This window comes from Caretta caretta, chromosome 1 (genome assembly GCF_965140235.1).
Source record: "Caretta caretta isolate rCarCar2 chromosome 1, rCarCar1.hap1, whole genome shotgun sequence".
In the NCBI taxonomy this organism is placed as follows: Eukaryota; Metazoa; Chordata; order Testudines; family Cheloniidae; genus Caretta; species Caretta caretta.
In genome coordinates this window covers 146765406-146778959 of record NC_134206.1, presented here as the reverse complement: position 1 = coordinate 146778959, position 13554 = coordinate 146765406, and the positions used below count along the sequence as shown (strand labels likewise).

General features: G+C 36.5%; 1 protein-coding gene across 4 annotated transcripts in view; it reads right to left on the bottom strand.

Moving 5' to 3' along the window:
• IL1RAPL1 (interleukin 1 receptor accessory protein like 1) overlaps positions 1-13554 on the bottom strand; it is a 1168446-nt gene that overhangs the window by 1044192 nt on the left and 110700 nt on the right. For all 4 annotated transcript variants that reach the window (XM_075132044.1, XM_048863466.2, XM_048863455.2 and 1 more), the window contains one exon: positions 9907-10012. In XM_075132044.1, coding sequence (XP_074988145.1) covers positions 9907-9988 — 82 coding nt within the window. In that variant the 5' untranslated portion in view covers positions 9989-10012. The remainder of the gene's footprint in view (positions 1-9906; positions 10013-13554) is intronic.

Sequence of the window (13554 nt, the reverse complement as noted above, 5' to 3'; positions counted from 1 at the left end):
AACTAAAACCCCTCCAACGCATTATTAAGGATCTACAACCTATCCTAAAGGATGACCCAACACTCTCACAAGTCTTGGGAGACAGGCCAGTCCTTGCCTACAGACAGCCCCGCAACCTGAAGCAAATACTCACCAACAACCACATACCACACAATAGAACCACTAACCCAGGAACTTATCCTTGCAACAAAGCCCGTTGCCAATTGTGCCCACATATCTATTCAGGGGACACCATCACAGGGCCTAATAACATCAGCCACACTATCAGAGGCTCGTTCACCTGCACATCCACCAATGTGATATATGCCATCATGTGCCAGCAATGCCCCTCTGCCATGTACATTGGTCAAACTGGACAGTCTCTACGTAAAAGAATAAATGGACACAAATCAGCTGTCAAGAATTATAACATTCATAAACCAGTCGGAGAACACTTCAATCTCTCTGGTCACGCAATCACAGACATGAAGGTCGCTATCTTAAAACAAAAAAACTTCAAATCCAGACTCCAGCGAGAAACTGCTGAATTGGAATTCATTTGCAAATTGGATACTATTAATTTAGGCTTAAATAGAGACTGGGAGTGGCTAAGTCATTATGCAAGGTAGCCTGTTTCCTCCTGTTTTTTCCTACCCCCCCCCCAGATGTTCTGGTTTAACTTGGATTTAAACTTGGAGAGTGGTCAGTTTAGATGAGCTATTACCAGCAGGAGAGTGAGTTTGTGTGTGTATGGGGGCGGGGGGGATGTGAGAAAACCTGGATCTATGCAGGAAATAGCCCGACTTGATTATGTAAAGAGTTGTCACTTTGGATGGGCTAGCACCAGCAGGAGAGTGAATTTGTGTGGGGGGGTGGAGGGTGAGGAAACCTGGATTTGTGCTGGAAATGGCCCACCTGTTGATCACTTTAGATAAGCTATTACCAGCAGGACAGTGGGGTGGGAGGAGGTATTGTTTCATATTCTCTGTGTGTATATAAAGTCTGCTGCAGTTTCCACGGTATACATCTGATGAAGTGAGCTGTAGCTCACGAAAGCTCATGCTCAAATAAATTGGTTAGTCTCTAAGGTGCCACAAGTACTCCTTTTCTTTTTGTGAATACAGACTAACACGGCTGTTCCTCTGAAACCTGTCAGTTTTTACTGTATTATTTCATTGTTTTTTTTTTCCTGTGCACTGCATCCTTTTTATCTTTCCTTTGTTTATTTGACATCCCTGTAAAACCACCAGATGGCATTGCAGTGTTCATTTTATTTAGCATTCTTTAGAGGAAAAATTGCTAGGAACCTCACATCAGTATAAAGAAAAGGAGTACTTGTGGCACCTTAGAGACTAACAAACTTATTTGAGCATAAGCTTTCGTGAGCTACAGCTCACTTAATCAGATGCATGCAATGGAAAATACAGTGAGGAGATTTTATATACACAGAGAACATGAAACAATGGGTGTTACCATACACACTGTAATGTGAGTGATTGGGGAAGGTGAGCTATTACCAGCAGGAGAGCGTGGGGGGAAAACCTTTTGTAGTGATAATCAAGGTGGGCCATTTCCAGCAGTTGACAAGAATGTGTGAGGAACAGTAGGGAGGGAAATAAACATGGGGAAATAGTTATACTTTGTGTAATGACACATCCAGTCCCAGTCTTTACTCAAGCCTAATTGAATGGTGTCCAGTTTGCAAATTAATTCCAATTCATCAGTGTCTCACTGGAGTCTGTTTTTGAAGTCTTTTTGTTGAAGAATTGCGACTTTTAGGTCTGTAATCGAGTGACCAAAGAGATTGAAGTGTTCTTCGACTGGTTTTTGAATGTTATAATTCTTGACGTCTGATTTGTGTCCATTTATTCTTTTACGTAGAGACTGTCCAGTATGACCAATGTACATGGCAGAGGGGCATTGCTGGCACATGATGGCATATATCACATTATTAGATGTGCAGATGAACGAGCCTCTGATAGTGTGGCTGATGTGATTAGGCCCTATGATGGTGTCCCCTGAATAGATATCTATTCACTATTCAATACAATACAATATACAATAGATATCTATTCAGGGGACACTGTGTCCACATATCTATTCAGGGGCTCGTTCACCTGCACATCTAAAGAATAAAGACTGGGAGTGGATGGGTCATTACACAAAGTAAAACTATTTCCCCATGTTTATTCCCCCCACACACTCACTGTTCCTCAGACGTTCTTGTCAACTGCTGGAAATGGCCCACCTTGATTATCACTACAAAAGGTTTTTTTTCTCTCCTGCTGGTGATAGCTCACCTTACCTGATCACTCTCATTACAGTGTGTATGGTAACACCCATTGTTTCATGTTCTCTGTGTATATAAAATTCCCACACTGTATTTTGCACTGAATGCACCCGATGAAGTGAGCTGTAGCTCACGAAAGCTTATGCTCAAATAAATTGGTTAGTCTCTAAGGTGCCACAAGTACTCCTGTTCTTTTTGCAGGTACAGACTAACACGGCTGCTGCTCTGAAACCTCACATCAGTATAAGGCTCCTTTTTCCACTATACTTTCTGTTTCATTAGGTATTAAAGTTCTCTTTCAGCATAAATCACTCGGGGGATCAGAGTTTAGTAAACATAATTTATTTGTAAAATATCTGTGGAGAAAATGTTAGCAGCAGTGCTGAGCATGATTCCCCCCCCCCCCCAAATTACCAGGAATGTAAAACGTGTGTCTTACGTGTAAAAAAAGAAGTCACTCCTCATGTACCCAGATATTAAATAGTTCACAGCTAAAATATCCCATTTGATACACATTACATCTGTTATTAAGATAATCTTTTAAATGACACAGCACTAAAAAGCTTATGGCAAAATACTTGCTCCTCTCTGGATTGAGGGTGCAGTGAAACTTGAGGGATTTGTGTGGTCAGCTTCAACTGACATGAAAAGAAGTTTAGATTTGCTCACTCCTGTTATGTACTTTCTTCACATCTAGGAATAGAGTAAAATGTTTCTTGATTTATTTTATTCATAGACTTGGTTTTTTGGAACTACACAGCCAGCCGTGTTTCAATGTGGGGCACACAATTATGAAGTGTTCAAGATTGAAAGTAAATTAATTTTATGGTAAAAACAGTAATTTGAAGCCAGTCATTGCATTAAAGAAGCAAACTTTTTTTAAAGAAAAAAATCACTGCATAAATCTGAAATATGCTCTGTCACATATCGATAGGATCACTGAATATAAAATATTGAAAGTCAACTATGTAAATTACCACAAAAGTAATTTAATTTAAAATATGTTTTTCTGCAAATATATTACATGTCATTAATATTATTTTCCTCCAAGTCACAATGTTTAACAAAAAATTCCAACTGTGGTTGGATAGCTTTGCAAATGCCTTTTCTGTTTTTTCTGAAAAGCACCTAAGTATGACATTCCCTATATTCCCCCTATTTCCTTTAAAAGGTAATCCTTGGATTCTTCTTAATCACAAAATTTATGATCACACATTTAAAAGTATGCAGACCAATCCAACCCTTCTCCTACAAGGTGAAGCATTAACATGATTTGTAATCAACAGAGCAATAACCAGAATACCAGGTTAAGAGCACATAATTACACACACACACACACATACACACGTCATTACTAAGACTAAATTAAAGTAAGAATAGAGCTGGAAGTCTAATTTTTAAGATGTACAACCACCATTTTCCCGCCTCCCTCTCCTCACCCACCCACCCGCATTGTTCTGGATCTGGACTATAACTGGAAAAGTAGTTAGTAGATCACACCGATTACTATTTTATAGACCTTGCAAGCTGCTCTACCTGTGTGGAATGCCGTGGATGTTGATGCTCACATGTAGCACCTTGCTGGATCAAAGCTATGGCTGGAAATGTATAACTTCTGTATGGAGAGACTCATTATTAATCCTAACCTTTTTAGCACAGTTGATAAAAACCTTATGGAATAGAACTGGAAGTGCGGGGCGGGGTGAGGGGGGGGAATCAGCACTGAAGTCAAGACAGATTTTAAAAGACAGATTTATCTATAACTTTAAAGGATAAACTTCAGATACATATAGCAACACAAGATATTTCTTTTTCAGGTCCAAAACTTAGAAATATTCTCCACAAAGACACACTACTCAAGAGGTACATTACAACTAGTACATATATTTAATATCACAACCAGCAATGCTACAGAACAGACTAAATTAATAGGAATCGAGAAAGAAGCCACTGGCGTATAACAGACTTTTATTGATTACTATGCAACTTGATCCTCATTATGACAAGACTATGTTAAAATGTGTAACAAAAGCCTTTTCAAAATATATCATACCAAATATGATTTTGAAATATTGCGATTCTGTAAATGTTGCTTTATTGAATACATTTCTTTATCTTTTATTTTAAGCATAGTTTTCTTGGGAAAAAACAACAACAATCTACATACAGATTAAATGAAAAGCAAGAAAGGAAGGATCCAGGTGGTATTATAATAAAAAAAACAACATATTGTAAATGTATATATATATATATATACACACACACACCAAAGCTGACCTCACACATTTTTTTTTGTTTCATTTAAGTTCTAATGGCCTCCTTCTACCCCCATATGCAACCCAAAGCAAAAATCCCCCTTCATTGTTTCTTAACACTGCAGTAGCATACCATTGCATGAAAGTGAAACTAAAAACCTAACAAATTCTGACTCAGTTTATTTTGATTGTCAATGTATCAGAAATAAATAAAAACAAAAACACCAAACAAACAAGGAAAGAGACATCATAAAGAGTAAAAAGAAAATTACATGGCTAAAATTCCTTCAGATTTATTATTCTAGCCTCTTATTGATAGTGTTAGATTCTTATGATGTGAAAAAATATAGGAATGAGAAGAGAATCAGTGTTTACAAGGGCTGATCAGGAAATGAACAATTCCATTTTGTGAAATATTTCAAGGTTTCAGAATGTGTTTTCTTTCTGCACTGAAACAGAAAGCTGCATCATTTTTTTCCAGCAAATTCGAGAGACTTTGTTAACTTTGTTAACCAGAAAAAAATGCTTGATTTTTTGTATCAGCTCTAGCACTTACAGCACCTTGACTGCAGAAATAGATGAAAGTTCACCATTCATTATCTTATAAAATGTATAATATGAGCTGCTTAAAAATGTCTCATGGAAATGTCAAAATATATTAACAGATCTAAACAGCAGTTCAAACATCATATTACCCAACACACTTCCTTATAAGTATTCTCTGTTCTTATACACAGCTATATATTAATTGCCAGCTCAGAAATGGTAAAAAAATCATCTTTATTATACCCTTAGAACAGGCCACATACCCCATAATCAACAGAGAACACAATTAGGGTGCAACATTCACTCTATTCCTGGTATTTGGCTTTCTTGCTACCATGCAAATAGCTATACTACATAAACCTTGATCCAAGCTTCTTTCCTAATTTGTGTTCTTTTTCTTCTGAACCTCTTTGTCTTATTCTCCTTTTGCCCCCCCCCCCAAACCCTTTATGTCCTCCACGAGTCTTAATGTACAATTTAGCAGCTAAATCAAGAGTGGTGCATCAAAAGAGTCCTGCATTCCTATACAAGGTCGTAGCATCTGCTACTTCGATAGAGACCCCAGGCACCGTGTCAGTACAAACACTGCCATTTAGCCTATGTGCATACAATCAGAAAATTATCACTTGCTTGAGTTGATGGTTTAAATTATAAGATGATGAAAAACAGAGTTTAACGGCTTTTACTCCATCCCTCCTGCCTTCCTTTTAGCTCCTATTCTACTTTTATATGCGAGGCAGAATATTACCATAACACCATTAATTCTGTAACAGGAAGATGCTCAGTGTCCCTCTGCTATAGCATTCCCTTACCACTTGAGCCATGGAGATTGGTAATGACCCTTTTACAAAGTTTACTGTGATAGACAATGGCCCTGCAAAATTGGTTGAGGGTGGGGAAAGGGAGAGTCCAATAAAGACAACTGTATATTTTTTTCCTTTCTTTTTCCATGCACACAAGTTACTTTGGTGAGTTGCACTGTTATGATGCAGTCTGCATTTTTGCAGACACCTGCCATACTAAATAGCATCACAACTGAAGCAACTTGTAAATTAAAAACCTTCTGCAAATCCAACTCACTTAGACAAGCTCCCAATATTTCAATACAGATATTTAAAATCTTTAAGATATTATTTATACTTATGCATAAACAAAAACACAAAAATTCTTTCCAACATCAAAAAGGAAAGTTTAGGAGATCCAGTTAGAGTAAATTTTACAACAATTCTGTACTTGAACCTTAATTACTTTGAAGACATGAAGACAAAATGGTTTTGGTCCACTGACTTTATAAGGGTTTTGTTTTAATGCTGTGATCCTACGGAATAACAGATGAAACTCACTGGTGAAAATTGAAGTGCAAAATAGTTTTGTAAGTGCACATCACGCCACGCCCTGCCCTCCCGGGCAAAAAAAAAATTCTAGTGAATAAGTAGGCAAGGTAGACTGCTCTAATTGTAGTAACTGTGGTTTTACCAATGACAACACCTACCTTTTAAGACTGCAAATAAAATACAAATAATGAAGTATTAAAATTAGGAAATAAAAAGAAACTTATTTCTTCTCTCTCAGCTATTACAGAGAAAGACAATTTAGAACTTCTTGTTTCCGGCATCTGTGTCACATCCTGTATTATTACACAAACAATCTCATTCTTTTCTAACTCATAGATTAAAACTCTCAGGATATGTGATTGTTCTCAATCCTGTGTTTACCAGCATAAATATCATTTTTCCCTTCTTAGTTTAGCATTGTCTATAATGCACCATGACATAAAAAATAACAGAGCACATCAGATTTTAAAGTAACAGTTACCTCATTGTTTTTGTTTTGTTTTTCATTCAAAACTTCCTACATTATAGTGTGCTTTGGTTTCTCTTTTGTCCCCCAGCCTCTGATGTTTTTATGCAAGGAAAATAAGTATAGTAATATTCAACTTTGAAAGAAGTAAAATGTACTTTTAACCATCCAGAGCAACAAACGATTGCCAGGGAAATAAAAATAAAATCAGCTGAACTTCTGATCCACTTAGATATAAATTTTGGTTTGAGTGGATAAACACAAGTAAATATAAACCAAGAGGCAGAGGGAATTTTTTCACTCAAGTCATTGTTTCCACATGGAACAAAAAGTTCTGTTTTTCTGGTTATAGACTTTTCCTGTGTTTCTAAGAGTAGTGCCCAGAAAGTTGTATTATTCTCAGGAAAACAATTTTACTTTCTTAGTGAAAAATCCTGCACTGCCTTTTCAGGCAAAACCACCACTGCAGTAAAATGGATTTTTCCTGAATAAGGATCGCAGGATTTAATAATAGTTGTCCTATGAACAAGGGACAAATTCTGCCACCCTTGCTCACACTGAGTAGCTCCTTACTCTGCAACAAACCCCATTGAGTTTAATGGGGTTACTGACTGTGTAAGGCACTACTCATCATGAGCAATGGTATCAGAATCCAGTCTTCAGTGTTTACTCAAAATTCTCATTGAAGTCAATGAAATGTTGCCTTGGTAAAGACTGATTGAACACTGAATTAAAATTTCAGGATCAACCCAATATTATCTTCTGGTTACATAGTACCTTTCATATGAGGAACTGAAATTGCTTCACAAGCAATTTTTGAAGCCTCACACCACATCTGAGGTAGATATTGGTCTTCAGCAGGTGAAAACTAAGGAAGTTTTGCTTATGGTTACACAGGAAATCAATTTCTGAGCCTGGACAGGTCTCCTGATTCCCAAACCTAAATCAAATCAATAGATAAGGATAACTTACATTTGGCCTTTAGCTCTGATTTCTCTATTTCCTCTTTCTTCTCCAGGGCTACCAATGTAATTTCAGTTTTTTGTCTAAATCAGGTACAGTTTTCTTTATCACATCAGTATGGTGTGGGTGAGTTCAGAGCATCATATTTCATTGAAGAACTATGGGCATTGTTTCTTGGTTTGGCTAAACAGAAGGCACTAATGGTTTTCATAACTGAAAATTCAACACAGTTCCATTTTTTCTTGCATTGAAGATAACAGGAAAAAATAGACACAAAAGTGAGAGGATAAAAACCAAAGACACCATTTGTGTAAGATTTTGACAGAACACAGATGTACACATCATTGTTGGCCATTTCTTTTGGTTCCTTAATGTCACTGTAAAAGTTATTTTTGTGACTAAAATAATGGAACATGCTTATGATGATTTTGAAAAAAGTACAACTCCAATTTAACGGACGTGGGCTCTAATAGTAGAAACCCTACATTCAGAATCTCCTAAGTGATGCCTATCTCTGTAATAGATTACGCCAAAACTCCAAAATTTTGATGTTGCAGGATCAGGATATATATTTGTAAAACAAAATTAGCAGAGCCATTTTGCACACATTTAGTATTTTCTATTTTCTGGTTTCCTTTCAATAGGCTGGAAAGTAGTATAATTTATGGCAGTTTTCCACATCACAAAGGACATTCAACATCAATGAAATCACCTTTGGGGGGCAACTTTAAATTTTAGAATGTCCTGGCTTTCGAACACCTTAACATTGAAGCACTGCTACTTATTGTAATCTGTGCACTGACCACACAGACACACACTTCTGACTATTTGAATTTTTTTGGTATTTCATCAGCTTCAGGGTAGATCACTACAAAAAGATATCAATTTACAACTTGATCATTTTAATATTTTTTCTGACATTAATTATTTATCAAAAATATGTGATGATCTAGGGACCAATTCTGCATCCCTTTGCTTCAAATAGACTTCAATAGACAGAGGATGAGGTACACAAGGAATACAGGTTTAGTGTCCAAGAGGTTAAATAATATAGTGAAAACTACGTAAGCAAAAACTCCAAGACTAACAAAAGTAGTCTAATAATTGAAGTAGTCTAATAAAAAAAATCAGAATTTCAGTTGATATATTTGTGAGTTCTTTGTTGCAGGAATTTGTATAAATTAGTGTCTTGTAAAGTTTTCATTGTATAATTTTATGACTTCAAGACAAAGATTAAGAAGAAAAAATTCAAGCCCTTATCAAGGATGACAGCCAAAATCAACTGTCACGACTAGTACTGAATCTCCTTTATTCTTATCACACATCAATATGCAAATAGCTTGCTAATGCCTTGACTCAACTCATCTTTAAAAGTCATATGAAAAGCGTATAAGTCTTCAGCAATCCAGGTGGAGGCAAAAATTGTCAGTATTTGCTTTGTGTATTAATCTATTCATTCACAATTGAGTGGGCCTCTACTAAGTCATGTCACATCGTTTATTATTTCTAGTTGTATTGAATTTAATGTACTTGACTCTATTCCTTGATTTACAGAATTGCATGACGTAAGCCAAAGTCACCTGAACAGCATATCTAAAAATTCTATTCTAGAAGGTCTACAATCACTAAACAATACAGCCACAAATACAAGCTAATATTACAATTGCAATAATGCTATTCCAAAAAAATCCACCCAAATAAAACACTGCCCTGGCCCCGAAAGGACAGATTAGATTCTCTTCAATTGAGAACAACTAAAAACAAATACAAAAAACCCCTCTCCTTTTAGAAAATAAGTCATCCGATTTTCTATATGACTTCAATTAATCGATAGCCTGCTGCATTTTTTCAGTCAAAGGAATGTAGCAGAAAGCTGTCCATAGATATCTATAGAAGTTGCAGAGTTAAAAATATTCCATTTTGTTGCTGACTTTGAAACCCTATTAACCACTGTGTCCAGAAAGGAATAAAACAACTTCTTACTGTATATTTTCCAAGTCACAAACATGCTTTACATACAAATTTGTAACCACAACACCAAACCTAATGGAAAAAGGGAGAAAATCTACTTACCTGAGCCCCTTTTGGTCACAACCTTCAAGCTCTGAGTAAGAGTAGCATACAAGAGAATCAAGTGTGGAATAGGAGCTTTCATCTTCCAGCTCTTAAAGGCTGCTCCCTAAAGCACCAAAAATAAAAATAAAAAATATCCTGTAAGAATATTAAAAAGCTTCATTTTTATGTTTTTGCTGAAATACATTTTTAGTAATTAAATCATAAAAAAGAATTTGTAGAAGAGTCACCTCCGTTCAACTCGTGCTAACATGCTGGGCTAGCACCAAAGACAATTTAAAAAAACAGATCTGAAGTCACCATAGAGCACTGTAATACCAGGAAGATTATTTCTTTTTTCTTTTTCTTTCTTTTAGGTTTAGCTCTGGAGCCTCAATACCACTGTAAGGGGAAAGATTTGTAATTTTCTCCATAGCTGAAAATGCACTACATGGATCAATGTACCTATTAAAACCTTCTGACCAAATTACATGCTGGGTAATAGTTAGCTATGTGCATACTTGTATAATGCCACTACTTTCAATAGGAGTCAGGAGTGCAAAGGATTGCAGGGTTTACCTTCAATGTAGTCACTATTCATCTCCTAGAGATCCACATTACAGGGGTTTTCCAGCTAATGGTTCATTCCTCACCTGTATGAAGTGCGTATGGGTTTGTACTCCCGTTATTCCTGGACCCCACAGAACATGCTCGGGGGGGTGAGCAATATTTTCATGAAGGACAGATGGGATTGGGAGACCCAGTGCACTGTTCATTTTATTTTAAAAGATAAATGTATATTTTTGCAGGCCCTGCCATATTCAAAAGCAGCCAACAGTATTTTGGTCAAACTTTTCAGGTCCAACTCCTTGTAAACCAGTGTGGAATTCAATGGTTACCATCATTTTGGGCACTTACCTTCTCATGGAGTGAATGTGGGTGCCCTCAGTGGGTTGACCCTCATAAGGGCAGGCATTAGCACTGAGATAGAGGGTACCAATATGGATCCAACAGATCTTAGGACCACCTCCACTATTTTTTAACAATAGGATGAAGACCAAATCTCACCCCTACTCAACACCACCTATCTGTATACATGCCATGAGGAGCACAATACACAGCTTGTCAGTTCAGGGGAAAGATTGGCACTGGGGAGGGGCACTTTAATGATATAAAGGAAGGCCCCATCCTTGTTTCTGTTGAAATCAATAGGATTTTGTATTGAACCTAAAGAGTAATGTTTTCAAAAGTGCCTAAATGTTTTAGAAGCCCACTTTCAGAAGTTATACTGAATGGCACTGACTTTCAGTGAGACTTAGGTCCCTAAATGCCTAAGTCTCTTTTGAAAATGGGATTTGGGCTCCTAAGTCAGTCACTTGGGTGCTTTTGAAAATGTTAGCCTAAATGTCATTATTGTCTTAAAGCAGGTGGGAAAAACAGATAAGAAATGGGGTAGATGTAGCATAGCATATAGAAAGGCAGAATTTCTTAGATAAAGACTGCAGAACCTCACTGAAAATGTCACTGTCAATTCTTGTATAGTACAGTTTTACTTTTCAAGACATTTGGGAACTAAGAGCATCAAACCTGCAACAGCTATGATTATGATTTTATTAGAGATGAGAAAGCAGGAAAATGTGGCTTGACAGTCATTTTTTGTGCCATCTCAGAAACGTAATGCTTATATATTTATTATACAATTATGTCACATATTAATTCATTCACTTGCTCAGAACCAATTCTACTGGATTTGCATTCTCAGGTGGGGGAAGGCCATCTATCATTAATCAGCAGAAGTCACCAACAACTTAGAAAGAGAAGGTATAAAAATGAGAAAAAAGATGTCAAATTAACTAGCCGAGTGAAGAACTAAATGATAAAGCTGTCTGGATTTCTGTGAAAAACATTCAGCCTAATGCTAACTCTCAGCCACAGTTTTAGTTTTCTAACACATGATTTTTGGTATTTAGAATTTTTTAAAAGGTATAAATGAAGGCTAATTACCCAGGGGTGAACCAGAACACATACATTGAAAGCACTGTGCCACATTGCACAGCAGGCCTGAGTCAAACATTTCTGAAACCAAAATTCCATTTCTCAGTCACTGCACTAACTGATGCTGCAGGAAATCCTGAAGCTGATATCTTCAGCCTCCAGGGTACCAGCAAGAGTCAGCTCCTCGCTCTGTGTGAGCCTAATAAATGCTGTCCAAAGAACTACAGGATTTTACTATGTACTGCAAGATCACCAAATAAATTCTGGCTGTGAACACAGATCCAAGTACATTTTTCTTATGGCCATATGGCTGAAGAGAACATTTCTTATGTAAAAGAAAGTGTAAATAAATATATATATTCATAACAGATTCATGAAATAATTTTAAAGTTTGTATCTAAGAAGACATTGGTAAATATAACAACATGAATGTGTGAGGGACTCAGTGGATCAAATTCCTCTTCTAACTTTGGCCTATTAATGTTTTGAAGTAAACAAATAATAAAATTTCACAATCATTCAAAATCTTTCATCTGAATATTTCTAAGCTTATCTGAAATATTTGTTAACCCTCAAAAGACAGCTGTGACCCAGGTCCTAGCAAGTTTTATAGTAGATGCTTGGTAGCATCACCAGTATAATTAAACCTGCAACACAATTTCAGTTACAAGACTTGTTTTCCACACACTGATCTCTGTCAAAAGCATCACCTTGTGAAATTTCCCATACAAAGCATCTGCCTGAAAAGTTTGACCAAAATATTGTCGGCTGCTTTTGAATATGGCAGCGGCTGCAAAAGTATACATTTATCTTTAAAATAATTCACCACATATTTTCAGAAGAGAGTAGAGCATACATAACCAAACTCTGAAACTAGAAATTTGGCATGCACATGTCCACCATTGACGACAAGGCCTTTGCTTGCTCTGGGTGGAAAAGGCTTTGATTTAACAAAAAGCTGGTCATTCAAAAACAGCTTGCTTGAGCATGTGCAGTAGTACATTCTGCTAAGTCCACAGGTGACTATATATGAACATGTGCATACTTGGTGGTGGTTCAGAGAACTTCCATGCCAAAAAGGTGCAAGGTGAATAGCTTCAGAGGAAGGAAAAATAACTCATTGGAAGAGTCAGCGGAATTTGTAAGCTGTATGACCACCAGATTCTTCTTTTAACTCTCTCTCTCTCTCTCTCTCTTTTAAGAAAAGTGGAAATAACTAGCATTAATGGAATGTTAATATTTAAGAATAACCACTTCAAAAATCAGGAAATTCCAAAAGTTACGTTAGTGCCTTGTATATATTGCACATATGGTGTATTTTCTCTTCTTTACCTTGTTGCTGTTTGGGAATTTCTCAGTGTTTCATTGAAAATTACCAATTTGTCAAAATTGAAGGGTTCTGTGGAAATGTATCAATTTTGACTAGAGATGGGAAAATTTTTTTGAAGAATATTTTATTGGCTGAAAAAGGTAGTTTTGGGTCATCCACTACTATTTGTGAATTTGACATGAACTCACTATATAGTTTTGGCCAAAAAAGCATTTTTTTAAGACTTAGATACAAAAGGACTATGAATTGCAGCTATGGATGACAATAGTCAGTAAGCCAAAGAAAGGGAGTAAGAATGATTCTATAACCTGGTGGTTAAGACATTCACCTCGGATGTGGGAGAT